Genomic DNA, 26,908 nt, shown 5'->3' with positions numbered 1-26,908 from the left:
ACCAAAGGGAGAGAAATTGGGAAAAGACATGTATAAATGACAACTAAGGAGGTTTTTTTTTAATGTTTTGCTTTAGGTTATGTATTTTGTGTGCTTATGACTGATTGAGAATTACTAAAACTTTGATAGAAAGAAATATAATTGAACAAAAGTGAAGGGAGAAATATATGAGAAATTTGGAAAAGATATATATGTGTAAATGGAAATGTGATAATGTGGAACTATGTTTTAAAAAATAATGCTTTATTTGCCTTGTTAAAATTTATAAGTAATTCTTAGAAAGGAGGTTTTATACTTTTATGTTTTATGTTTTGTTTGTCTTCAAAAATCAATAAAACTTGTTCTTAAAAAAAAAACACATTCCAAAAGGATGTGATAATTCCCAGCGCTTCAAAGGCATTCCAAAATCAGTCAACATTTTAACTGGTGTCTGGTACTGCACTCCCTTACTTCAAAGACATCCCTTTCAACATGAGATTTGAGTCATAAAATGGATACTTTATTAACACTTCTCACAATCCCCCCTGTTCTTGTTCCATCCTTGACTCAAACTCAGTTAGTAACAAGTCTGCTCTCTTCCATCCTTCTTCAGGAGATTCCTCCAGCTGCTCCAATGGGTCATATTGTTGTCTTAACACCATCATTTGTTCAACAACCTGCCTTTTAGCTATCAGGGAGAGAGTGCTAGTTATCGTGCGGATGAATATAGGAAGAACACATGGTAGTATTACACATCCCGCTGCAATGATACCAATGAGTGCTACTATGGCTGGTAACCCTGGGAGCTTAGGAAACCAGGATCCAAATCAGCAAATCAGCTGCATGTTACTGCTTCAGAGTTAACTTCAATGGCTGACTGTCCACTGGAATGGCCTTCCAAGGTTTCTCAGGTTCCGGTGCCTTCTTGACTCTGCTGTAATGCATCCAGCCTCCTTCTCGAGTGCGAACTGCAGATTCAGTTGTCAACAGCACCTGGTACGGGCCTTCCCAGCTGGGCTGCAGCTTCTCCCTCTTCCAAGTTTTTATCAGGATCCAGTCTCCAACTTCATGGGGATGTTGGCTGCCAGCTAAAGGTGGTCATTGCGCCAACAATCCCTGTTTATGAAGAGAAAGCAAAGACCTGGACAGTGTCTGCAAATATTTTCTCAAGAACAAATCTTTGAACTCAGGAATTGGATTCCCTATTTTTGCCAAGTAGGGTCGCCCCATTAGCATCTCAAATGGAGACACCCCAGTGTCTTTCCTTGGACATGTTCTGATTCTGAGTAGTGCCAAGGATAAGTTCTTTGTCCATGGTAACCCATTTTCCAATTGTAATTTGGTCAAATGTTTCTTCAATTCTGCATTCCCCCTCTCCACTTTAGAACTGGATTCTGGGTGCCAAGGGGTGTGTAAATCCCATTTTCACCCCTAAAGCTCCCATCACAGACTGCAACACTTTTTGTGTAAAATGTGTCCCCCTGTCAGAATCAATAGCTTCCATCATTCCATAATGAGGAATGATCTGTTCTAACAGGATCTTGGTTATTGTGGGGGCAGTGGCCCTCCTGGTCGGATAGGCCTCCACCCACCCTGTCAGATGATCTTAAATCACAAGTAAATATTTCCAACCCCCCTTCTCTGGTAATTCGGTGAAATCAATCTGTGCTCTCTGGAAAGGCCAGCCCACTAGGGGTCGCCCTCCCATTTCTTTCTTCCTTGCTGCTTTCTTGTTTACTTTCAAACATATCAAGCATTTCCAACAGATGCTCTGGGCTAGTGTCCACATCTTTGGACTCCAGAAATGTGGCTTCACAGCTGTTATCAGTGCCTCTGTTCCCAATGTCCTCCCTCATGTACCTTTTCCAGAATTCCTCTCATTACATTCACGGGAACCATCTTCAGCCCTTCCGAAGTCATCCATCCTTTCTCAGTTTGCACACACCCTTCTTTTTCCAATTCATCCTTCTCTTTTCCCTCTGGTTTCCAATCCTCATCCTCTTCCATTTCTAGCAAGGGAATTGATGCCATTACCAGCTCTATTTCCCCTGCAGCTTCTTTCACCCACTTGTCTGCCCACCTGTTCCCAACTACCTCTGGGGTGTTCCCTTTCTGATGAGCATTCACATGCACTATTGCCACTTGATCTGGCAATTGCAGGGCCTCCAAGGCCTGTTCCACAAGCTGTAACTGTTCAGCTAGTTTCCCATCAGCCTTGATAAAACCCCTTTCCTGCCAGATCTTACCAAAGGTATGGACCACACCCCAGGCGTATTTGGAATCAGTCCAGATTGTCACATCAATCCGTTCAGCCAACTCTAAGGCCCTTTTCAGAGCAAACAACTCGCACTTCTGTGCAGACCATGAAGAAGGAAGGGAGCCCTTTTCTATGACCTCCCCTTCTCCTGTCATGACTGCAAATCCTGACTTCCTTTTTCCTTCCTCAACCCTGCTTGATCCATCCACAAACCACCTTTCCCCATCTTTCAAAGGAGTCTCTTCCAGATCCTCCCTCACTTTTGTCATCAAATCTACTTGCAACAAGCAATCATGGTCCTCAGCTTCCCACTCTTGCCTTCTCCCTTCTAGGAATTCTGCTGGATTCAAATTCCTGTCTGTCCCAATCACTACATCAGGGCTGGTTCTCGAATGGTCTCATATTTGAGAATCCGCCCCTCTGTCATCCAAGTTGTTCCCAACTGACTTAGCACAGAAGTGACCTGATGAGGAGAATGCACCACAAGCCCCCCCCCCCCCAAAGGTTAACTTCTTGCTCTCTACCACCAACATAGCTGTAGCAGCCACAGCCTGCACACACACTGGCCATTCTCTCACCACCGGCACCAGAGTTTTGCTCAGAAAGGCGATGGGCTGGTATTGCCCCCTCCTCTTCTGCGCCAACACTCCTAGTGCCGTTCCCTGGGCTGCTGACACATACAGATGAAATGGGAGCTTTAAATTGGGCAAAGCCAAAACTGGTGCAGATGACAGTGCCTTTTTTAAACCTTCCCATTTTTCATCATCTCCCTCTAACCATTCTATACTCTCTCCTTTTCCTACCAGCTTCCTGTGCAGGAGTTGAGCTAACACAGTGTACTGGTCCACCCAGACTCTGCAATACCCCAACAATCCAAGGGTTTTCCTGACTTCTGTCTTATTTCTGGGGGGAGCCAGGCTCATGATCCCTTTAACCCACTCAGGATCCAAGGACCTCACCCCCTGCTGAATATAATGCCCCAAATATTTCACCTTCCTTTATACAAACTGGATCTTTTCCCTTGAAACTGTCAATCCTTGCTCTTTCAGCCAATTTAGCAAAGCCACAGATGCTGCTCTAACTTCTTTCTCTTTCTCTCCAGTCAATAACAAGTCATCCACATACTGAATCAACACGATCCCTTTCCCTTTCTCAAAAGACACTAACTTTTCTTCCAAAGCCTGTCCAAACAACAAAGGGCTCTCAGTATAGCCCTGGGGAAGTACTGTCCACCTTAATTGCTGTTTTCTCCCAGTCTCAGGATCATTCCATTCAAATGCAAACAGGTCTCTACTTCCCTCCTCAAGGGGGCATGCCCAGAAGGCATCCTTCAGATCTATCACAGTAAACCATTTGTCTTTGGGAGGGATTCGTCCCAAGATAGTATAGGGATAGGTTTCAACCCTTCCTACCTCTCTTACTCAGGGAATATTGTGGAGTCCACAGTTTAGTTATCCCTGGTTGTATCTTGATTTGAATGGGCTGTATGTTCATTCGCCCTGCCTTCTCTCCTCCTGCCCATACCTCATCTGAAATTGCCCTTTCATCCTCCACAGTCATCTTACACATCCTTATTCCCTTCCCAGTATCCCACAGCTGGATACCGAACACAGGCAACAAATCTCTCCCCAGCAAATTCACTCCAGAATCAGGAATATACAACACTTCAGCTTCAGTCACCACTTCATTCATCTCCAGTCTAATTTGTTCAAACACACTCACATCCTGCGATTTTCCACTCACCCCAACTACTTCTATCACTTTCCTTGATCTATGTGCACCCTCTACTGGGTCACACACAGAAGTCCGGCTTGCGCCGGTGTCTATCAGGAACAGCCGCTCCTGACGGTTAGGACCCACTAAAATGTTTACCAATGGCTCCCCGTGGGTCCTCTTAAAGGAGCCGGAACAGCCCTAATCATCATACGATGCATAACTCCGCTCTTCTCGGTTGGTCGGACACTCGTGCGCAAAATGACCTTCCTTCCCACACTTGAAGCAGCTCCTATCCATTCCAGGCTGTCTCATTCCCATACCTCTTCCTCTGGAACCTCTTCCTCTACCTCGAAAACCTCCCTGATTGAATCACCCAAAATTCTCTCTTCTTTCTCCAATTGGACCCTTCCCAAAGTTCCCACTTTTCTTTACTTCGCTCTTTGTTGCAGCCTGTACAGCTGCAACCATCATCTGGGACTTCTGTCTGGTTTTTACAGTGTCTCTGTTCACAAAAACTTGTTGGGCTGCTTTCAGGAGATCAACCATTCCCACAGCTCCCCAATTATCCATTTTCTGAATTTTCTTTTGGATAACTGGCCAGGCTCCAGTCACAAACTACATTTTCAGCATGGCTTCAAAAGCAGGTGTGCTAGGGTCTACTCCTGAGTATTTAACTAGACTTTCCCAGAGTCTGGTACAATAATCTCTAAGGGATTCATCTTTGCCTTGGTTTACTTCAAAGGCTTTAGTTAAATTTTTCCCTTGTGGGACTGCCAATTTTATCCCCTCCATAATCATTGCTCTCATATCCCTCATACTTGCTCTGCCACCCGCAGTGTTTGGATCCCAATTTGGAACTGCTATGGGGAATTTTTGATCTCCTGCCACCACCCCTTGTTGCCCATTCACTCTTTCATCCCACGCTCTCCAGGCTGAGGTCCGGATGAGATTCTGCTCCTCAGGAGTAAATAGATGTCCCAAAATGTACATCAACTCCTGATAAGTGTAATCATTCGGACCCAACCATAGCTCTAACTGTTCGGCCACCTCATGAGCATTTTCATGAAGTTTTGGAAGAGTCTTCTTCAATTCTCGCAACTCGGCTGGTTTTATGGGGACAGCCACAAAGACTGTCACCGGATTGCCTGCAGCATTGATCCCATTAGGGACTTCCCTAAGAGGAAATGCATCCACTTCAGGTTTGTCTCTGAATGGAAGATTCTCAATATCTTTCTCCAATTGTTTTAGTTCCTTTTTCAGTCGCTGATAAGGAGACAACTGAGGAGGGGGTTGTACCACCAGCAATGACGGCGGTGCCATAGGAACATTGGGTGCATTATTCAAATTTGGAGTTAAAGGCGGCGGATTCTGAAGCCAATCATCTGTCTCGCTTTCATTACTCTTGAGACATGTATTGACCCTCAATTGGAGGGACGAGACCTTCAAATTTCACATGAAACCATACATCTATGTATGCAATTTGGGTGGTCATTTTGTGTTGGAGAATATAGTCTCGCAATTTGGTCATCCAATAGGTACTGGTTTCACCCTCAGGACTCCAGTGATATGGAAATTTAGGATCAATCAGAGGATATTTTGGCCATCTGTCTCAACAAAGATAAATCATGTTTTTCTTTTCAAGATGTTTGGTGAATTCCTTTAGATTCGGGGAGAACCACTGCTGAAGTAGTTGTCCCAGGGGCGAATCTACTGGAATAGGTTTTCTGCCATTGTCAAACCTTCCCTGTCCCAGACAGGCTTCTTCCTAGTCTCCAAGACCCTTGCTTTGTCCCTTTCCCATCTCTATTCTTTCAGACTCCCAGAGTCTTGACTCACCAGTCCCAGTCCTCCAGCAAGCGCTGGATTCTCCCAGAGAGTTTAAGGACCTCCTTTTTCCAGACTCCTAGTCCCAGTCCTCCAGCAGATGCTGGATTCCCCCAGGGAGTTTAAGGATCTCTCTCTTTTGGCTACAAATGAAAGGAACAAAGTTTACCTGATCTGATCACTCCTGGACTCTCCGCAGTCAAAGGATGTGTGGGCGTCCCCAACTCAGATCGATTTCACAAACTCTCAGCGGGCATTTTGTCTAACTTCTTTTTCCAAGGACTGTTTGGATTCCCAGTCACCTCGGGAGTCTGACTGAATTCGGAGAGAGGTGCCTCTCAATGGGAGGTTGTGGCCACTCTCTTACCTGGTCCCCGCTTTCCAGTTGACCACCGTTGAGGATCCCGGATGAGCCCCCAAATTGTGAAATTGTGGCTAAAGAAAAACCACCAGGATTCAAAGTTGATCCAAGGAAAAAGGCTTTATTGTATATACATCTGCAGATGGGTTCCACCCTAGGCAGCTGGGAGGAACGAAAAACATAGCTTTTGCTCTTACTCTTATACCCTAAAACTACCCCCCCCCCAGTATACAAATGGCTTGATTTACAATCTATCTTTCAGGATACAAGTTACAATTTATTATCTTTTTGATACCTAGCACATAACAGACACTTCCTTACCCGTTATCTGGCATTTCAAAGACATTCCAAAAGGGTGTGATAATTCCCAGAGCTTCAAAGGCATTCCAAAATCAGGCAAACATTTTAACTGGTGTCTGGTACTGCACTCCCTTACTTCAAAGACATCCCTTTCAACATGAGATTTGAGTCATAAAATGGATACTTTATTAACACTTCTCACATCTCCGATTCAAGCCAATTGAAGGCACATATCACACATCATTTTCCTCCACTGTGCTGGAAATAGGCTGAGGATCCTCCTGAATATCCCAGCAGAATTTGAAGGGCAGCTTTTCCATCCTCTCCTTAAAGACACGGTCAAACTTTTCACTCTGGGCAACAGTCATGTGATTCTTCCAATCCCCAACAATGCCTGGAAAGTAGTGGTTAAAAAACATCAACAGTTTTTGTAGTCAATTAAACTAGAGGCTATTTGGGTCATCTTATCACCAAAATGAATGTGTGTGTGTATAGGAATGTACAATATGTTTGTGTGTATGTATAGACACACACACACACACACACACACACACACACACACACACACTGTATACATCTATATATTTAGAGCTTCACAAGGGGACTATAGGAATGAAGGTCAAAAGTCATCCGGATATGGTTTCTAATCTCCAATTACCATGCTTCCTATGAGTTTCTTGGAGTCTGAGAAAGAGGATAATAGTTTGCAAAACCTGGAACATTGCACATTCCTCCATTAGCAGAGGAATGTTTAATACCTCCCTGTCCATCAAACAGTATATACAAATCTGTATTTCTAATTGTTGGGCAGGAAGCTGGTTCCTTACTATTTTAACTAGGGCTGGATTACAGAGTGAAGACTTGAAAGAAGGGCAAAGATTTCTCTAACTAGAAGGGGTCAAGTGATTTCTCTGGCATGAGTATCTTGTACCAGGAAGTCATGGAACCAATGGTCTGCCAGTGAAGTTCTAAATTATCTGAAGTTCACCCTATTGGAACCGGCCCCATGATTAATTTAAATGATTGATGCTGCTATGTCCCTGCAGCTTAAAGGAGGCAGCTCTGAGACCCAGGGTAGAGAGTAAAGAACAGAGGTGGTATTCAGCAGGTTCTGACCAGTTCGGGAGAACTGGTAGTGGAAATTTTGAGTAGTTCGGAGAACTGGCAAATGCCACCTCTGACTGGAGATTTTACAGTGCCCTTCCCCTGCCACACCCACCAAGCCATGCCCACAGAATGGGTAGTAAAAAAATTTGAATCCCACCACTGGTAAAGAAGATGTGTCTCCAACAGGCTAAAGTGACAGTATGAACTAGAACAATCGCATTCCTAAAGGATCATTAGACTGTTCAAGCAACAGACTGGTCATTGAAATAGTCAGATTATATCTATGGCAAAAAACCTATCAGGATTTAAAGGAGTACACCAATTTAACACTGGTACAGCTAAGAAAGTCTTATGGCTGCCTCAGTGCAACATCATGAAGAGACAGCAGAAAGAGAAGTTGTTAGAAAATGTACATACTACTCTACAAAAAGTGACAATGTTGGCATATTCCATAAGCATACACCTAGAGTATAAATTTCTATGAATTTACCTTTACGAAGAAAGACCCCTTTGCTAGAATCTACTATGGTAGGAACCATTAATTTGTAGTTTGCTCTAGGATCCATTTTCATGTTATCAAATGTAGCTTTATCCACCACATCATCCACCTCCTTTTCAGTTAGTTCTCTTCCTAGGAAGTTGCATATTTTCAGTACAGAACTTCTCAGATCCTGCAATTTGATACAGCTTTATATTAGTTAATTCATAACAATGGAGAAAAGATGGAAAATGTTGCTGATATATTTGGGGAATTCTAAAGATTATCACTATCTTATAGATATCTCGCATATCAATGCTGTCTCTGACTTCCCTGCCTTTAATTCTTTCTTTTCTTACTGAAAACAATTATTCTAATATTAAATCATTTGTATATTTTTATTTTTTTTAAAAAGAGCAATATTTATTAAACATACAAATCCATTCTTAGAACTGCTGCTAAGGGTTTCCAAGAGACAAGTTGTTGAGAAACAGTTTTGGTTCTCAATATATTTATGATTCAGACTCTTATATTCTTAGCAATCTTGGTTGCAACAGAAGCTGATCAGTTTTCCAACCAAGCTAAATAAATGCTTTGGTCTCTCTTGAAAATGCACTTGAGTTGAATCAACCTTCTTTAAGCCAAAATAGGAGAACATTATTTATTTTGCTTTATTTTACCTCATTTTATTGATTAAAATCATATCCTGCTCATCTCATCAAATGCTTACAAAAATGACCTTTATTAATCTTTTTGATACCAAGATGATCATATTCCGGTTTCATGGATCCTCCTCCTTTCTGTTGAAGAGGGGGCTTTTATGTTTCTTCAGAGACCTTACCAGTTCTCCAGGAGTTCACAGAAATAACCAAGAGTGGTTCAGTGGTCACCTCTATTACTTCTTGATGGAATAAGTTATTCTATACATCCCATCATTTCTAAATCTTTCTGTGCTTGATGGTTGTTCATATTGCACAATGCAAAATGGTCATATCTTACCTTTTTCATTTCTTCATAAGAAAGGAAGAGAATATTGAAATCATTCTTATGAGCATACCAGCCTTCTATATGGTCTATCCACAAACTACTGGGCACTGATAGAAGAGAAATAAATTTGGCATAAATATGATCTTCAAAGTCACTTGATTTAATTGTTTAGTTGGGCACTGCAATGTTCCAGCTAACAATCTGTCTTAGGGATACTTTCTGAATACTTGAATTTCTTCCATTTATCATGACCTGATGGGCCTACAGATCAAAGCTCAACTGAGAGGCCACCTTAATAACACTAAATGCAGAGAAGAGAGAGAAGGAATGGGAGCCATAACTAATGTGGTTGCATAATCTCACTTGTCAAGAGGAGAGTTTTGTCAAAATGTTGCTATATTGTTTTCTTTCTTTTGCTTTTCTTTATTTGGATCCTTGTATTTCTTTCATACTCCCTTAAGAAGCAGCCTCTCCCACCCCCTTTTGCATCACGAAATATTCTAGGAATCCCCACTCTTCTCCATTCATCCATCCCATTATAAACTATTTGCATATAGTTTACACAAATTATTGAATGAGCATTGAAAATAATTATTCTTATTTTACTTTAAGGAGGAGGGTGGATTGTTTTCTGCTTGCAGAAAGCGGATTGCATTCATATCTCTTGTCCAAAACAAAAACTAACCTGATGGTGATTAAGTTCTTACCTTTGCCAGCCAAAAACCTCTCGAAGTAAGCATCAAACTGTTTGGATGTTTCCATTATGATTAGCATTTTGTAAAAATGATAGCTGGAAACCAAGACATCCTTTGGATTTCTAAACACATAAATAATCTGTAGGAAGAAGAAAGTATCTACTAAAAAATGATCCTCCAGTTAGAGAGAATGCAGCAGGAAAAAAGTGGGATGGTTGAAAAGTCTTCCCTGAGGCTTGGTGGACCTTAGGGGAGTTTCTGGAGGGCTGATCTCCATTTGTATTTTATTTCACAATATGTTAACTTCCCATGAAAAAATATATCTACAATCTCTCTCTCTCTCTCTCTCTTTCACACACACACACACACACACACACACATCTCTATCTCTATCAACTCTTTATCACTCTATCTCTATCTCTATTTCTATATCTATCTATCTATTTATCTATCTATCTATCTATCTATCTATCTATCTATCTATCTATCTATCTATCTATCTATCATCTATCACTATCATCTATTTATCTACCTACCTATTAATCACATTTATGTAGCTGTACATCTTACATGGTGCATATCTTACAGCTGCATATCTTACATGGTGACTTTGTGTGACTTTTAATTATTTATTAATTAAATAAAATTCATAAAAACCATTAAGAACCTCTAAATTAAAAATTTTAAAAAAGACAAAAACAAAAATAACCCCAGAATGGCAGCAAAGCATACAGAGGGTCTATCAATTTTCATACAATCCCTTAGAAGCTACAATTTATCATGAAACCTCAAAGCTCATTAGCAAAACCATTGGAGGACCTTCCCAAAGGTCAGCAAGGTTGGAACCAGCCTCAAATTGGAGGGAATAGGCTATGGAAAAAAAGGTCTGCCTAGGATGGAGGTCAGTAACGTGTGGCTCCAGAGCCATATGCAGCTCTTTGAGCCCTCTCCTGCAGCTCCCTGTCAGATGATCCTACCACTGGCTGTCCCTGCCCCTCACCCTCCCCTTGCAGTCATTCCTCACCTGTCCTGAGAAGAGAAAGGCAACAGTGGCGGATGGAGACTCACTCCATATTCCAGAGTGGGAGTGAAGCGCCCCTCTACTTCCTCTTCTTTGGCGACGAGAGGAATATGAGGAGATGTGCATCTTTCTCTCTGCCTCGAAACACTGATGCCGCTGCTCTCGCCACCTCCATGGCCTGCTCGCTGCTCTTGCAACACCTTGTGCAACACACTTAAATTTAGCATGCTTCACAATGGAGGAGACAGTATCCCCTCCTCCTCCTAGAGTCCATTACCACTTGGAGCATTGGCTGCAGCCAGTGTCTCAGAGTTGAGAGAAAGTCACATGTCTTCCCGAGCAACCGAGGTGCATACAGCACCAACAAAGGCCAGAAGAAGAGGCAAGTAGAAAGGCACTTTGCTCCTGCTGTGGAATTTGGAGCAAGTCTCTATCCACCACTGTCACCCTTCTCTTCTCAGAGGAGGCAAGGAGTGAGTGGAAGGGATGGCAAGGGGTGGGGCTAGCCACTGGTGGTTGCAGCTGACAGGGAGCCATAGCAGAGGGATGAAAGAGCTTCATTTGTCTGGGAACCTGAAATGACTCTTGATTTAAATCATACGGTAAAAAGCAACTAAAGAAGAAGAAAGAACAGCATCAGCAAAACAAACCCCCCACCCCACCCCTCACCTGTTTTGGGAGAGTGAGAAGGAAGTAGGGAGAAAGAGAGAGAGAGAAAGAGAGAGATGAGAGAGAGAGAGAAAGGGAAAAAGAGAGATGAGAGAGAGAGAGAGAAAGGGAAAAGAGAGAGAGAGGTGAGAAAGAGAGAGGAAGAAAGAGAGAAATGAGAGACAGAGAAAGAGAGAGAGGGATGAGAGAAAGACAAAGAGAGGGAGAAAGAGAGAGATGAGAGAGGGAGAAAGAGAGGAAAAAGAGATGAGAGAGAGAGGAAGAGAGAAAAAGTGGGGGGGAGAAAGAGTGAGAGATGAGAGAAAGAGAGAAAGAGAGAGAGAGATGGGAGAGAGGAAGAAAGAGAGAGAGATGAGAGAGAATGAGAAAAAGAAAGACAGAAAGAAAGAGAGAGGGGGAGAGAAAGAGAGAGATGAGAGAGGGAGAAAGAGAGAAAAAGAGATGAGAGGAAAAGAGAGAGGGGAGAAGAAAGAGTGAGAGATGAGAGAAAGAGAGAGAGATGGGAGAGAGGAAGAAAGAGAGAGAGAGAGATGAGAGAAAGAGAGAAAGACAAAGACAGAGAGAAAGAGAGAAAGAGAGAGAGAGAAAGGAGAGAGAGACACACACACAGAGATAGTGAGAGACATACACAGAGAGATACCTGTTTCCCAGAGAAAAGAAAATACCAGGAGCCACAAAACCTGGGTAAGCGTGGCTGGGGGGGTGTCATGTGACTGGGTGGGAGTGAGTGACATTGAGTTGGCTATGCTTGGTGGCTCCCACTGTTTTCTTTTCTGTGGGAAATAGTCCTAATGGCTCTTTGAGTGTTTAAGGTTGCAGACCCCTGGCCTAGGACTAAGTCATGCCTAAAACTCCTTAGCTGACAGGTTTCCTGACCTGCCTTTCCTTCTGGACTTGATGGAATGGGTAGATATACTGTATTGGAGGACAGAGTTCCCTCAAATGATCTGTTCCCAATTCCTGAAGGGCTTTAAAGGTCATAGCTAGGACATTTGAATCCGGATCCAGAATCACATTAAAGCTATTATGATCCTCCATCCAGAAGGTCATCAATGCTTGAGAGTAGCATTGATGTAAAATCCCTTGTAAAAGGGATTCTTTTAAAATAGCATTCCTCAAATTGGCATCCTCCAGATATGTTAAGTTAGAAACTGACTATGCAGCACAAAAAGTTCCAATCCATCTGGAAGTGTCATTTTGGAAAAAGTAACATTAAGGATTAAATATCTCTGTATGGATCTTTCAATTCAGTTCTTAACCTACTTCGGCTAAGCATGAGTTTCTGGGTTCCCCTTTTTATTTGAGTTATTTTTTCTCAGCCTGAAAATCACCAAACATATTGGAACAATATAACATCTGTTCATTTGCACTTATTTGTCAATAAAGCATTCTGATGCAGATCTAAAAAAGAAGAAGAGGAAGAAGACAGACAGCTCCCCACTCCATTCCACAAGTTACCAAAATATGTCCTACTTTTGCTCTTTTATTTCGTAATCCTTTGGGTATCAAATAGTAGGGCAGGTGGGAACAAATGACACGAGGTGATGGGCGATTGGGTAAATCTGCACGGAAAATATTATACTCCAGCCATGGTGCTCTTTCAATCAGGGTAATATTTTCAGTACCATCTCGATGACCTTCATAAAGAATCAAGCTCACAATGTTCTGAGTCCACACTGTGCCTGTAAATAAGAACTAATTAAATTAATTCATCCAAGGCCATTATTATTATTTGGAGAATGTTCAACATACAAAAAACAAGAAAAAAGTCAAATGACCAGTCCACTAATGGGAGAAGATGGCAAAGAAGTAATGGGAAGTAGAAAGAAAATAGAACTGCTTAACTCATACTTCAATCAGAGGTGGTATTCAGCTGGTTCTGATCAGTTCTGCAGAACCGGAGTGGAAATTTTGAGTAGTTCGGAGAATCAGTAGTGGAAATTTTGAGTAGTTCAGAGAACTGGCCAATGCCCCCTCTGACTGGCCCCACCCCCATCTATTCTCTGCCTCCCATTGAGTCCCAGCTGATCAGCTGGGTCTTCTTTGGTTGCCCTGCACAGCAGAATGGAGCTGGAAAGCAGGTTAGTGAGGTGGGGAGGGAATGGGGATTTTACAGTAACCTTCCCCTGCCACACCCACCAAGCCACACCATGCCCACCAAGCCATGCCATGCCCACCAAGCCACATCCACAGAACCGGTTGTAAAAAAAATTGAATCCCACCACTGCTTCACATCTATCTTCATACAAAAAAAGAAAAACACTACTCAACTTACCCCAAAAAGAACCCTAAATGACATGTTCAGAATGTAAATTAAAATATGCAAAAATAAAGTAAGAGAACATCTGCCAGTTCTAGACGGATTCAAATCACTAGGTCCTGACAGACTACACACCAGACTTTTGAAGGAACTGGCAAACGTAATTTCAGAGTCATTGAAACATATATTTCAATGTTCTTGGATCACCGGCGAAATACCTGAGGACTGGAAAAAGCTGGTGTGGTCCCTGTCTTCCAAAAAGGAAAAAAGAAAAACAGATTCAGGAAATTACAGATCAATCAGCCTGACATCAATACTTGGGAAGACCTTGGAAAAGATAATCAAGCAACAAATCTGTGAACAACCTAGAAGCAAACAGGGTTTTAATCAGAAGCCAACATGGGTACATTGAAAACAGATCATGCCAAACAAATCTTATTTCATTCTTCACCAAAGTGACCAAATTAGTAGATGAGCGAAATGCTATGAACATAGTACACTTAGACTTCAGTAAACCATTTGATAAACTCGATCACACCCTACTTCTTGGCAAGCTAGCAAAATGTGGGATAGATAGCATTACCACTAGGTGGGTTTGTAACTGGATGACAAACTGTACTCAACATGTAGTGCTCAACATAACTACATCCACATGGAGGGAAGTAACCAGTGGGGTATCCCAAGGTCCCAGTACTCTTCAATAACTTCATAAATGATATAGATGAGGGAATTGAAGAGGAACTCATCAAATTTGCAGACAATATTAAGCTGACAGGAATAGTCAACACCCCAGAAGACAAGCTCAGGATCCAAAAAGATCTTGACAGATTTAAATACTGCAATTTATCTTACAAAATGAAATTCAACATAGATAAAAGTAGGGTATTTCACTTAGGCAAGAAAAACCAACTGTATAAGTACAGACTAGGTGAAATTTGGCTTATTCCCAGTAACTATGAGAGGGATCTTGGAGTCCTAGTGGATAATCACTTAAATATGAGTCAACAATGTGTGGCAGCAGCAAAATATCAATGCAATCCTAGGCTGCATTAATAGAAGGATAGAATCAAGATCAAGTTAAGTTCTAGTACTGCTTTACATAGCCTTAGTAAAACCACACTTGGAATACTGCATCCAGTTCTGGTCACCACAATATAAAAAAGATGTTGAGACTCTGCAAAGTGTGTCGAGAAGATCAACAAAAATTATTAGGGGGCTGTACACTAAAACATACAAAGAACAGCAACAGGAATTGTGTATGTCTAGTCTAATGAAAAGAAGGACTGGGGATGATATGATAGCACTATTCCAATATTTGAGAGACTTCTACAAAAATGAGAAGGTCAAACCAGTGGTGGGATTCAAATTCTTTTGGTACGGGTTCTGTGGGCATGGCTATGTGGTCATGTGATGGGGGAGGTCAAGTCTTTTTTTTCTTTCAAGAAATAGTTCACAAAGATCCCAAAGTCACAAAGCAAACCAAATCAAAGCAAACAGTTTCATTTAGCACTTTCTTATTTCTATATTTTCTCTTCCTAGGGTAGAATTCAAATACACAGTTCCAAAGTAATCTTCTAGAAGTCATAATACCTTTTTATTTCTGATCTTATAAACTCAAAGCAGTCTCCTTCAGTATGATCTTAAAATAAATCTTTACCTCTTCCCTTCCACTTATAGCAAATAAAAAGAATTTTAAGTTTTTAATTCCAATGTCCAGAAATCCTTTATCTCCTTGGCTTTAAATTTCAAGTTTACCTTCTATGCCCAAGCAGGTTTTCCAGATTTCCAACTGCTGTTTCTGTGGGAAGGGAGAGTGAAAGAAAGTAACTTTCCCTTTCAGCTTTTTCCTACCGCTTTTACGATCTTCCTTGGGAGACAATGTATCCTTCAAACGATTTAGTTTCCAGGGTATTTAGAGATTGCTTGTAGTCCCGGTTCAGCCAAAACTTTCACCTTCACCTACTTCCTCCTGCACAAATCTTACCCAGCTGCAGGCTTCTTTGTGGCAGCCATTGCTGACTGCCGCCCCACCACCTTGGGAAAAAGGGGTTTTGCCGGCTGAGGAGGGAGTTTGCGATACCCCCAAACCCAAATCCGGATCCCCTCTCTCTTCGGCTGCCTATACGGGGCAGCCCTATCCTCCGGATCCATCTGGATCAGAGGAACCTCGGCAGCGAGCACAGCAGGAATCGTGGAGGATCGTGAATTCCTGCCGCTGCCGAAGCCTTGCAAAACCGGAAACCTTTCTTGAAAGATTAAAGATATTTGGGTTGTTTTTAAAAAGGGGGGGAAATGGCATTATCTTTTGAAGAATTACAAATGGAATTTCAAAAATTGAAAGAAGAGGAACAGGAAGGCATGGGCTCTTGTGGATCTATTTTCCACTTTTTAGAAATGGTGATTGCTACCTATCAAGAAATACAACAGCAACAGGCAGGCTGGGATCAAGAAGAAAAAGCCATCTTTAATGGACAAATACTCTTAGTGGAGGAAGAAAAGCGTAAGGGGGGCAAAGAAATGGTGAATTCAGGACTTAAAAAAGCAACCAAGAAAAAGGAAAATAAGATGAAAAATCGATATGATGTCAGAAAGCAACAGAAAAGAGAAATACAACAGAGAGGGAAGATAAAGAGAGTGAAACTTGAGAGATTGAGTGGATCAAAAAGCTAGAATTGACAAGGAAGGAAGGGAAAAAGCAAAAAGAAGTCATAAAAGCTTTAAACAAGATGTTAAAAAACAGTTTTTTTTTCAGAGATAAGGGGTAAGATATAATTTTATAAAAATGATCCTGCAAAAGTACATAAGATTGTATGGTAGATATTAGTATTTGAAATTGAATTAGAAAATTAAAATATTATATGAATTAATAATGCATTAAAGGGAAGCTATGAAAATGTTTAAGATTTGATAATAGAGTCTAATTTACTATGAAATATTGCTCTTATTATATTATAAACTCAATATTCCTTTTTTCTTGGTTTTATTATTACTTATTAAATTTAATATTATTTGCTTGTTTTATTATTTTGAAATGTAGTACTTAGAATGTACGAAGCAGAATCAGTATGGAAAGTATGTATTATCTTAAGTGTAAAATTTAGGGGAAAGATAAAAAGTTGTCATACTTCAACCAGTGTTTACAGGAGAAATATTGTATTAGAAAGAAAGGAAAAATAGATGATTGAAAGAGAACGGACAAAAGATGCAAGTATAATTATTTAAATTGAGATGAAATAAATAAAATTAAATTAAAAGAATGAATAGGAGAGAGAAAATATATAGAAAATATAGAATGTTACATAAGATATGAAATAGTATACTATGTGAGCACGAATTTGATTTATGTCTGTACAAAAAGATTTAACCCGGGGTAAGCCGCTTTCCAAAAAGAAGTTTTATGTATTTATGTTTTGTGTAATGTTTGTTTATGTTTGAAAGGATGTTGGAAGAGAATTAATGAAACTATATATAATGAATATATATAATTTAAGGCAAAAGAAATACAATTAAACAGAAGGAAAGGGAGCAGTAAAGAGAGGTTGGGAAAGGATATGAAGTTGAACAGATAAGATAATATATATATATATATATATATATATATATATATATATATATATATATATATATATATATATATATATATAATATCAATTGTGTTTGTATAGAAATGTGATAATTTGGAATTATCTTGTTTTTAAATAAGATATTCTATGTGTTTTTAGAAAAAGATATTTTATGTTACTACATCCTATGTTTTGTTTGTTTGTGTATGTTTTTTAAAAAAATTAATAAAATTTGTTCAAAAAAAAAAGTCTTTTTTTTTTCTCAGCACCCCTCCATGCCCCATTTTTGGCCTACTGGGCCTCAGAGAAGCCTCCTAGGTGCTGAAAAAAGAAGCATTTTGAAGCTTTCCGGGGTAAGTACAACAGCGAGGGTGGGGGAATCAGCTGTGCTGCGTGATTTAGATTGGTTAGAAAGCAAGAAATCTGTTGATTTCCTGCTTTCTAGCTAATCTAAATCCCCCAGCACAGCAGATCGTCGCCTAGCTGATTGTTGGAAATACCAGTTCAGCTGAATTGGTAGCATTTTTTACTACTGGTTCGGGTGAACTGCGACAAACCAGCAGTATTTCACCTCTGGGTCAAACCATTTTCCAAAACACGCAAAAGCAAGACAAGAAACAATGGATAGAAACTAATCAAGGAGAGAAGCAACCTAGAATTAAGGAGAAAGTTCCTAAAAGTGAAAGCAATCAGCCAATGGAATAGCTTGCCTTGAGAAATTATGGTGCTCCGTTACTGTAGGCTTTTAAGAAGTAACTAGAGACAGCCACTTCTCTGAAATGGTATAGGGCAGGGGTGGGATCTGACTGGTGTTACTACCGGTTCAGTGATTTACGATTTGCGTGCGTATGTGCACTTCTTATGCACACGCGCCTGACATGCTTTGTGTGCGCGTGTATATTGTCGTCAGCTTTCTGCCTGGACAGCTGAGCAGCGCTGTGCGCAGGTACACAGTGGTTGAAAAAGCACTTTTTTCCTGATTTTTTAACCACAGCTGTGCTGCACAAAGCAGCTGCGGTTGAAAATCCAGGAAATAAAGGTCAGGTAAGAGCCCTGGCGGGCGGGTGAGCCAAAACAGCAGCAGACATATAACTGGTTCTATGTCTGCTTCTCTTCAGAGCTACCTGTTCTACAGAGCCAGACAGAACCGGTAGAATCCCACTCCTGGTATAGAGTCTCCTGCTCAAGCAGGAAGTGGAAGTCCTTTGAGGTCCCTTCAAATCTATTATTCTATGTTCTAACTTAGTCAACCTTCCTATAGTAAACATTTCAGAGATGCATGAAGACAACTGCTTCTTCTAAAATATTTGATGATTGTATGAGAGAAAGTCAGCTTTGTAAAGTAAAATTAAAAATGGTCAAAATACAGATTTACAGCTTTATTTTACCTGCAGTTCATCTTCTAATAAAATGCCAAGTGTTAAATCTATTTACAGCATGATACAGTTGCTGCAGGCAAAGTACTGAAAAACTGAATAAAAGCACTGGATACAAAACCAACTCTTCCTTGGAAGACATCTTTGAATTTACCTGATTTAGGATATGTGATTATAAATGTATCGTCATCATGGATTTCAAAACTTTCCAGTGAATCTATCTTTTCGGGTGAGGACAACACTGGTAAAAAATAACATCGTTTGTGTAGATATAGGTCCTTCTCTGATGGCTCCATTGTCTGACCTGTTGATCTAATAGAGAAATTGAAAATAATTGAGAATCAATTCAACATTGACCATATTAATAGTCAGTGTTAAGTGAATTCAATTCTTTCAAAATCATGATTCTTGGCAACATGAAGAAAAACAACATATATCATAAGATTTTTTTAAATTTGTCAATTGCTTACAAGATAATAGATATAAGTAAAAACATAGTTATGAATACATGGATACATATAAGAAAAATAAAAAAAATATAAAAGAAATAATAGGACAGGGACAGTAGGCACGTTGGTGCGCTTATGTACGCCCCATACAGACCTCTTAGGAAAGGGGTTTTACCTAATTATTTAGTTAGTTTCATGAACTCAATTTTCACCCACGCAGGTTTCCATTGCAAAGAGCAAAATTTGCTATTCTTCTAACAGTTCTATGTAGAAGAGAAAGTTTGAATTAAAGTACTAAGAATATATTAGTGGCAATTCTTTTCCTACTTTACTTTGTCTTATATAATCTCTGACAGTCAGTTACGTCATGTCTAAAAGCCAACTTTATTTACAATACTTTTTTCAATATTTTTGTATTCCTGTTCCTCAAATATTGAAAGAAGGATGATCTTTAGTCAAACATTGTGTCAGCACTGTATCTGCATTAAAAAAAGAGGTAAATGTCATCAGATACCTGGCTCATACTACCATATGTAGTGGACTTGTGAGGATGCTAGAAAATATTGGACTAAGATTCGCATATGGTTGGAAAAATGACAAAGACACATATAGACTTGAAACCAGAGATTTTTTTATTGAGAATCTTACCTGATATATATAATAAAAATTTGAAGTATTTGATTGTAAATATATTAACAGCACCTAGGATTGTATTTGCTAAAAACTGGAAGAGTGAGAAAACTCCATTAGAGGAAGAAATTATTAAGAAAATATTGGATTGTGCTGAAATGAGTAAATTGACATTTGAAATTAGAGAACAAGAAGATAAACAATTTTATGAAGTTTGGGATCTTTTTTATCAATGGTTAGATAATAAAACATAATATTAGAATATTCAGATTTAGCATAAAAAATTTTTTTCCTTTTTTTTCTTGATATTATCTTTATAAAACATTATCAAGATAGATTTGGTATGATCTTATGATTTATTGCAAAATAAACTAAGTAAACTATAGTTATCTCGTTAAAATATGAATTAACAAAATTATAGATAAATGATTTTTTTAGTGATGATATTAGGTTATACAATTATTGATTGATAATATGAGCTATTATGTAATATAACTATATTAGTGACTAGGAAATGGATGCACAAAAAAAAAGTGGTAAACCAATCGATGCACTGTTTGTAAATTTATGAAGAAGGATGATATTTTTATGTTTTATGTGGTATGTCTATGTTGTTTTGTTGTTAAAATAAAATTTTTTTTAAAAAAGAGGTAAAGAACATGGTAGAACATGATTAAGTAATAACCTAAGTAACAAGAATGGCAGAGACGGAAGTAACATTTATTTTACTAAGAAAAGAATTACTTGAAAACCATGATAGATGATAGAGGTCTATATCTTAGAGGCCTATCTAGGGATGACCATGGGATATAGGAAATTCTTTAAAAGCATGAATAAAATGTGTGCCTGGATGTGAGAACTGTGGAAAAGAATGCTTAGTGGGAAAAGATAAGGAAGAAGCCGTGGAAGAGAACAAACCCATGTAAGAGAACTATTGCTGCCAGAAATGAGGATGGGAGGTTTGTGAATGATATGCAGAAACATTCCTTCATGATAGTCCACACAAGAAGCAAGAACCACTTGTTGTGGAGCGAAGGGACAAATGAGGCCAAAGACCAGAGCATACAAGTGTAGACTTTATTCAAGGGAATAAAGGGTTGCTGCGTCTGCCAGCTAACAGGCAGACTGCTAGAGAACAACAACGGCTGGCTCCGTCCGGCAGCCGGCTTTTATAGCCGACTGTCAAACGGAGCCAACCAATGGGAGCTGCTGACGCTCCCGCCTAAAGTGCGGACCTGGTTGGGAACTCCAACCAGTTCCAAAGACATAACACCCCTCCCCTCTGGCTGGGTGCATGCATAGTCTTTGAGGTATGATGGAGGGCTTCGCTGGCGACCCGAACGTCGTAGCTCAGGGGAACCACCGGTTGGTATCGAGTCCAAGGAGCGTGGTTCCGAGACCGCCATGGAGCCCTCTGGGATTGGCACTGGATCCGGGGAACGAGAAGTCTCCCCTCGTTCGGGTTGGCTAGGTAGAACGTCTTGGCCTGGACGGTCGGAGCTCCCGCGGGGTGGACGTGCAGGAGCTTCTGGCCGGCCATCCAGGTCCGCTCTTGGCTCACTTTGTTCGAGTTGGGATGTCTGGCCCCTCAGGGAATTCCCCTCTGGAACCTGGGCGAGGATTCGAGGGTTGGCTGCTGGATCTGGCTCACCGCTGTTCCGGTCACTCCGCCGCCTGCGTAGCTGGTCCAGGTGTCTCCGCCATACTCGGCTGTCTTCTAGTTGGACCCGGTAGGACCTTGGACCGGTGATGGCCACGATCTGCCCTGGCACCCACAATGGATCTCCTGCATAGTTCCTTGCAAAAACTGGGTCCTGCAAGGCAAAGTCTCGCACCTGGCTGTCAGAACCCAAAGGGGTATCAGGACAGTAGTGGGGATGCAGTCTGTCAAGAGTGGTCCTCAAACGTCTCCCCATTAACAGTTCAGCCGGGGATTTGTTGGTGCTAGTGCATGCGGTTGTATGCTGGCTGAGGAGGAAACGGGATAACTTGGAATGCCAGTCTTCCTGACCGAATCTGGCTAGTGCCTCCTTAGCCGATCTGACGGCTCTCTCCGCCATCCCATTACTAGCATGGTGAAAGGGGGCCGTGAGGACGTGTCAGATACCCAGGTTCGTGACATACCTGCTAAATTCGCAGGACGAGAACTGCGGCCCGTTGTCGGAGACTATCGTGTCCGGGAGCCCATGAGTCACAAAAAGTCTGGTCAGGGCTTTGACAACTGCCTGCGTGGTGGTTGTGGGTAGCAAGGCAAGGTCTATCCATTTAGAATACGAATCCACGACCACCAAGAAAGTCTTGCCATGGACCGGACCGGCCAGGTCGATGTGTAACCGTGACCAGGGGGCATTGGCACTTTCCCACTTTGTGGGTGAGGCTGCTGGTGGGGCTGCTCTGGATTCCTGGCAGGGTTTACAGGAGCTTACCCACTCTGCGATCTGATCGTCCATTCCGGGCCACCATACGTAACTGCGAGCCAATGCCTTCATTAAATACGATACCGGATGGCCCTCGTGCAGCACCTTCAATATGGGCACGCGAAGGGTGGATGGGACAACAACTCTGGTACCCCACAGCAGGCATCCCTGGAGTTTTGATAGTTCCTGTTGACGTGTTTTAAATGGGACAAAATCAACTGAACACTTCGTTTCCGGCCACCCCCTTCCCACCCAGTCCAGAACCTGGACGATTAGTCTATCTTTCTTGGAGTGTGCCGCGATGTCATCAGCAGTTACAGGTAGCTTAAGTTCGTTGACTTCGAAGATTGCGTGCACGGGAGCTGGGTCTTCAACTGGGGTCGGTAAAGGGCAGCGGCTGAGAGCATCTGCGTGGCTTAAGGTCTTACCGTGGCGATGGATCAACTTGAATGAATAGGCTGCCAGAAACAATGTCCATCTGGTCATCCTGGGGGACAGAACTTGTGGAGTTTGCCTGTCCCCCGATAAAAGTCCCAAGAGTGGCTTGTGGTCTGTAATGAGTTCGAAATGGTGGCCAAAAAGGAATTCGTGAAATTTTTTGACTGCCGCTACTGCAGCCAGAGCCTCCTTATCAATCTGGCTGTAGTTTCTTTCAGTCATGGAAAGTGTCCTGGAAAAGAAGGCAATTGGTGCCTCTGTGCCATTGGGGAGTCTGTGACTAAGGACAGCTCCTATCCCGAAGGGGGATGCATCAGCGGCCAAAACCAAGGGTAGGTGTTGGTTGAATTGAATTAAAACGGCGTTGGAGGTGAGTAGAGATTTGATCGCTTTGAATGCAAAGGATTCCTTGGGGCCCCAGTGCCACGGAGCGTCTTTATCTAACAACCTGTGTAAAGGTTCAGCGACTGAAGCTTTGTGTGGTAAGAATGAGGCGTAGAAATTTAATAAACCCAGGAAGGCTTGCAGTTCCGCTTTATTATTTGGCGTGGGTGCCTCGTGGATGGCTTTTACTTTTGATTCCACTGGGTGGATGCCTGAGGCATCTAGTCTATATCCTAAAAAGTCCACCTGTTTAGTGGCGATGGTGCACTTCTCCCGTTTGAGTTTGAGACCATGCTGTCTAAACTTCTCCAATACTGCTCTCACCCTCTGGAGGAGCTGGGGCCTGTCCTTAGCTGAGACCAAAATATCATCAAAATAGGGGACTACTCCTGGAAGACCCTGGAGGATTCTCTCCATTAGTGACTGAAAAATCCACGGGGCCACGCTAACGCCAAATTGGAGGCGCTTGCACCTAAATGCCCCTCTGTGTGTTACGATTGTTTGTAAGTCTGCTGTGTGGCTGTTGACAGGGAACTGTTGATATGCCTGCGACATGTCAAGCTTGGCAAAAATTGTGCCGGGTTCAAAAGTGTGCAATAGGTGCTGGATAACTGGAACGGGGTATGCGCTAACCTGGAGATAATGGTTAAGTGTCGTCTTGTAATCAGCACAAATTCTCAAACTACCGTCCTTTTTAAGTGGTGTGACTATGGGGGTCTCCCACTTGGCGAAATCTGTGGGCTCAATTACCCCTTGCTTGAGAAGTTTGTCTAGTTCCGCATCCAATTTGGGGCGGATGGCGAAAGGTACTCTACGGAATTTCAGGCGGACAGAAACTGCCTGGGGGTCTACAGAGAAAGAGATGGGTGTGCCATTGTAGCAACCCAGCTCGCTACTGAAAACATCGGAATAGTCAGAGAACAATGTGTCTACATCGGAAGTTGAGATAGCATGAATCCCTGTGACATTAAGGCCAAGAGAGGGGAACCAATCTAACCCCAAAAGACTAGGGAGGGTACCATTAACCACCACTAAAGGCAAATGGCCTTTGAAGGTTTGGAATTTAACAAGGAACTTGCCTTTCCCGAGGACAGGGATGTTCTTGCCTTGATAGTCTCTCAGCGTGAGGTGGCACTTTTGTAGCTGCTTCCGGGTCAGCCTGGGTTGAATCCTTTTCAGCGTCTCCCAGGAGATGATTGAGAGCGCTGAACCGGTGTCCACCTCCATGGTACAAGGTTTACCTTCTAGGGAGAGAGAGAGTTTAATCTTATTAAGAGTTTGGGAAGTGTGGTTGGCGTGGTAACACGTGCAACAGTCTTCTACTTGCCTTTGGAGGCTAGGAGATGAGGGAAACTTCTGGGATGGAGCGCGTGCTGCCTGGCAGACTCTTGCAAGGTGACCTTTCTTGTGGCAGTTAAGGCAGCTGGCGTTTCTAAATCTGCAAGATGCCCGGGGATGGGCACCCCCGCAGGTTAGGCACAAAGGGATCTGTTGCGGGCCACTGCTGTTTCTCTGTCTCGCTCCTACCTGTGGCTGTCTCAGTAGTCTTAGGCGATGGACGTCTGCGGTTTCAGAGGGGTCAGCTTCGCTCATCACTTCCTCTGAGTGGACGGTGGAAATGCCTGGCTTTGGTGCGGTGCCTTGAATCTCGGCCGCTGACTGCACGGATAGCTCAGCAGCTAGGGCTTCCTCCACCGCCTGGGAAAGATTTAGATCTTTCCTAGCTAGTAGACGTCGTTGGAGTGTCTGATCTCTTACCCCACAAATGAGTTGGTCAAGAAGCATGTCGTCTAAGTAGTTCTTGAACTCACATTGAAGCGCGGCTGTCCTCAGGGCTGCCATGTACTGGTTGATGGATTCCCCTTCGGCTTGCTTCCTCATCCGGAATGCGAAACGCCTTGCAATCTGGGAAGGTTTGGGAGAATAATGGTTAGAGAGTGTTTCCTGTATTTCGGTCCACGGGACATTTCTGATCTCACGTGGTGCGAAGAGTGCGGTGGCGGTGTCGAAAACCTCAGCTCCACAGTAGCTTAGGAAGTACGACTTCTTTCTGTGTTCCGCAGCATCAGCCAGGCCAATGGCGTCCAGGAAATGATTGAAACAGTTCTTGTAGGAATCCCATTTTTCCTCACTGGGTTTGAATGGTGGGAATGCCTGATTGGCATTCATTTTGGGACTCTCCAGCCTCTAGGAAGAATAGGCTATCTCTCTGGGACTCTCCAGCCTCTAGGTAGAATAGGCTATCTCTCTGGGTGGTCGTGGCCCTTGGAATCTTTTGCGCTTGTTACGAGCGCTGGCGGCTGCGGGTGCAGCGCCCGAGACTCACTCTGTGAGTTTCAGCCTCGTGGAGGCAGTTTAAATTTCGCGCCTTCCGAGTGCAATGGCAGCGGTGGCTAACAGCGCCGCAAACTAGCTTCAATGACTTCAGCTCAGTACTTCACTAGCGTGATTTGAATTCAAATGGCAGCGGTTTGAATTCCGCGCTCTTTTGCGAGCGGGGTGGCTGAGGCTTTCAGTGCCGTGACTTTCAGCTCCGAACGCAGCGGTTTGAGCTCGAGCTCTCTGTGAGCGAGGTAGCTACGATCCAGACGCCGTGGCTTCAGCTCTTTTGCCTTAGGTGCTTCTGGTTAGCCTGTAGTATCCCATCCTCGTCGCCAGTGTTGTGTAGCGAAGGGACAAACGAGGCCAAAGACCAGAGCATACAAGTGTAGACTTTATTCAAGGGAATAAAGGGTTGCTGCGTCTGCCAGCTAACAGGCAGACTGCTAGAGAACAACAACGGCTGGCTCCGTCCGGCAGCCAGCTTTTATAGCCAACTGTCAAATGGAGCCAACCAATGAGAGCTGCTGACGCTCCTGCCTAAAGTGCGGACCTGGTTGGGAACTCCAACCAGTTCCAAAGACATAACACCACTAGTACTAACATTATCTTTATGGGAAGGTTGTAGTCACAGACTCTGGCAAGTCTGAAAGCATCTCTCCTTTTCACTCTTACTTTTATTCTCCCTAAAACAATGGAAAGTCCTCCTGAGATGCTTTCTCTATAGGATAGAGGTAGAACTGAAGATTCTTCATCCTGAAAAACATTGGTGAAGTCTGCTCGGCAGGCTAGGAATCTCTTTCAGTAATGCTGGTGAGGGGATTTGGTCTGCATTTCATTATGATTGAGGAAAGCTGGGTCCAGTGTTGGAATTCAAAATATTTTACTACTGGCTCTGTGGGTGTGCACGGAGCGTTCGAAAACAGACAATTTTAAGCATGAAAACTTACCTTACTGATGAGTAAAACTACAATCCGCTCTGCTGGGCCTATCAGCTGAGATACAAACAAAGGAAAGGATAATTATTTATCAAAACTGATAAGCTTAGATCAGGGGTGGGATTCTACCAGTTCACACCTATTTGCTAGAACCGGTTGTTAACATTCTAAGCAGTTCGGAGAACTGGTTGTTAGAAGAAATTACTGGCCTAATCCTGTAAGGAAGGCAGGAAGGAAACATTCTGGTGTTGCTTACAGAGACTGCCTCTCCATTAACCTTTATTACATTCTTGGCAGGACTAGACTTCCTGTCTCAGGAACTTCTCTGGAGTTTTTCCCCCTCCTTTGCTGGTATTTTGCTTGTGTGGAGTGACCATTCAAAGTTACAATGGCACTGGAACAAGTGATTTATGACCATTTTTCACACTTACGACTGTTGCAACATCCCCACAGTCTGAGAGGCCAGGCAAGGAGATGCGTGCTTCAATGTGAGTGATATTGAGTTGGCCACACCCAGCCAATAACATGACCACCTAAGCCGTGTCCACCCAGTCACATGACCACCAAGCCATGCCCACCACCTAAGCCACACCCACAGAACCGGTTGTTAAAATTTTTGAATCCCACCCCTGGTTTAGATTATTTTAAACCTACGTTATTTTTCTACAGATAATTAATGTCTGTTATACAACTAACATTAGTTAGCTGCATGGACTTTGGAGTGAAGAATTGAAATTCCT

At 42.3% G+C, this 26,908-nt stretch overlaps 1 protein-coding gene and 1 long non-coding RNA gene across 4 annotated transcripts in view; one reads left to right on the top strand and one right to left on the bottom strand.

Annotated features, from left to right (window-relative positions):
* LOC113452249 (amine sulfotransferase-like) overlaps positions 1 to 19,352 on the bottom strand; it is a 54,177-nt gene extending 34,825 nt beyond the window's left edge. Inside the window, exons 1-7 of one of the 3 annotated variants that reach the window (XM_087912637.1) lie at positions 19,218 to 19,352; positions 18,748 to 18,905; positions 12,853 to 13,076; positions 9,717 to 9,843; positions 9,022 to 9,116; positions 8,035 to 8,215; positions 6,239 to 6,831 (exon numbers count right to left, since the gene is read on the bottom strand). In XM_087912637.1, coding sequence (XP_087768763.1) covers positions 6,671 to 6,831; positions 8,035 to 8,215; positions 9,022 to 9,116; positions 9,717 to 9,843; positions 12,853 to 13,076; positions 18,748 to 18,889 — 930 coding nt within the window. In that variant the 5' untranslated portion in view covers positions 18,890 to 18,905; positions 19,218 to 19,352 and the 3' untranslated portion in view covers positions 6,239 to 6,670. Of the gene's footprint in view, positions 1 to 6,238; positions 6,832 to 8,034; positions 8,216 to 9,021; positions 9,117 to 9,716; positions 9,844 to 12,852; positions 13,077 to 18,747; positions 18,906 to 19,217 lie in introns of those variants that run through there. The other 2 variants (XM_026723698.2, XM_087912639.1) reach the window with 2 other exon arrangements.
* LOC148127730 (uncharacterized) lies at positions 819 to 6,264 on the top strand. Its single transcript, XR_015739551.1, has 2 exons — positions 819 to 5,796; positions 5,866 to 6,264. It is a non-coding gene; the product is annotated as an uncharacterized LOC148127730 (long non-coding RNA).
* Positions 19,353 to 26,908: the final 7,556 nt, after the last annotated feature.

Source organism: Pseudonaja textilis, chromosome 1 (assembly GCF_049901715.1).
Source record: "Pseudonaja textilis isolate UNSWEBS1 chromosome 1, rPseTex1.2, whole genome shotgun sequence".
In the NCBI taxonomy this organism is placed as follows: Eukaryota; Metazoa; Chordata; class Lepidosauria; order Squamata; family Elapidae; genus Pseudonaja; species Pseudonaja textilis.
Note: the sequence above shows the minus strand (reverse complement) of the source record. Positions and strands in the feature narration are given on the sequence as shown.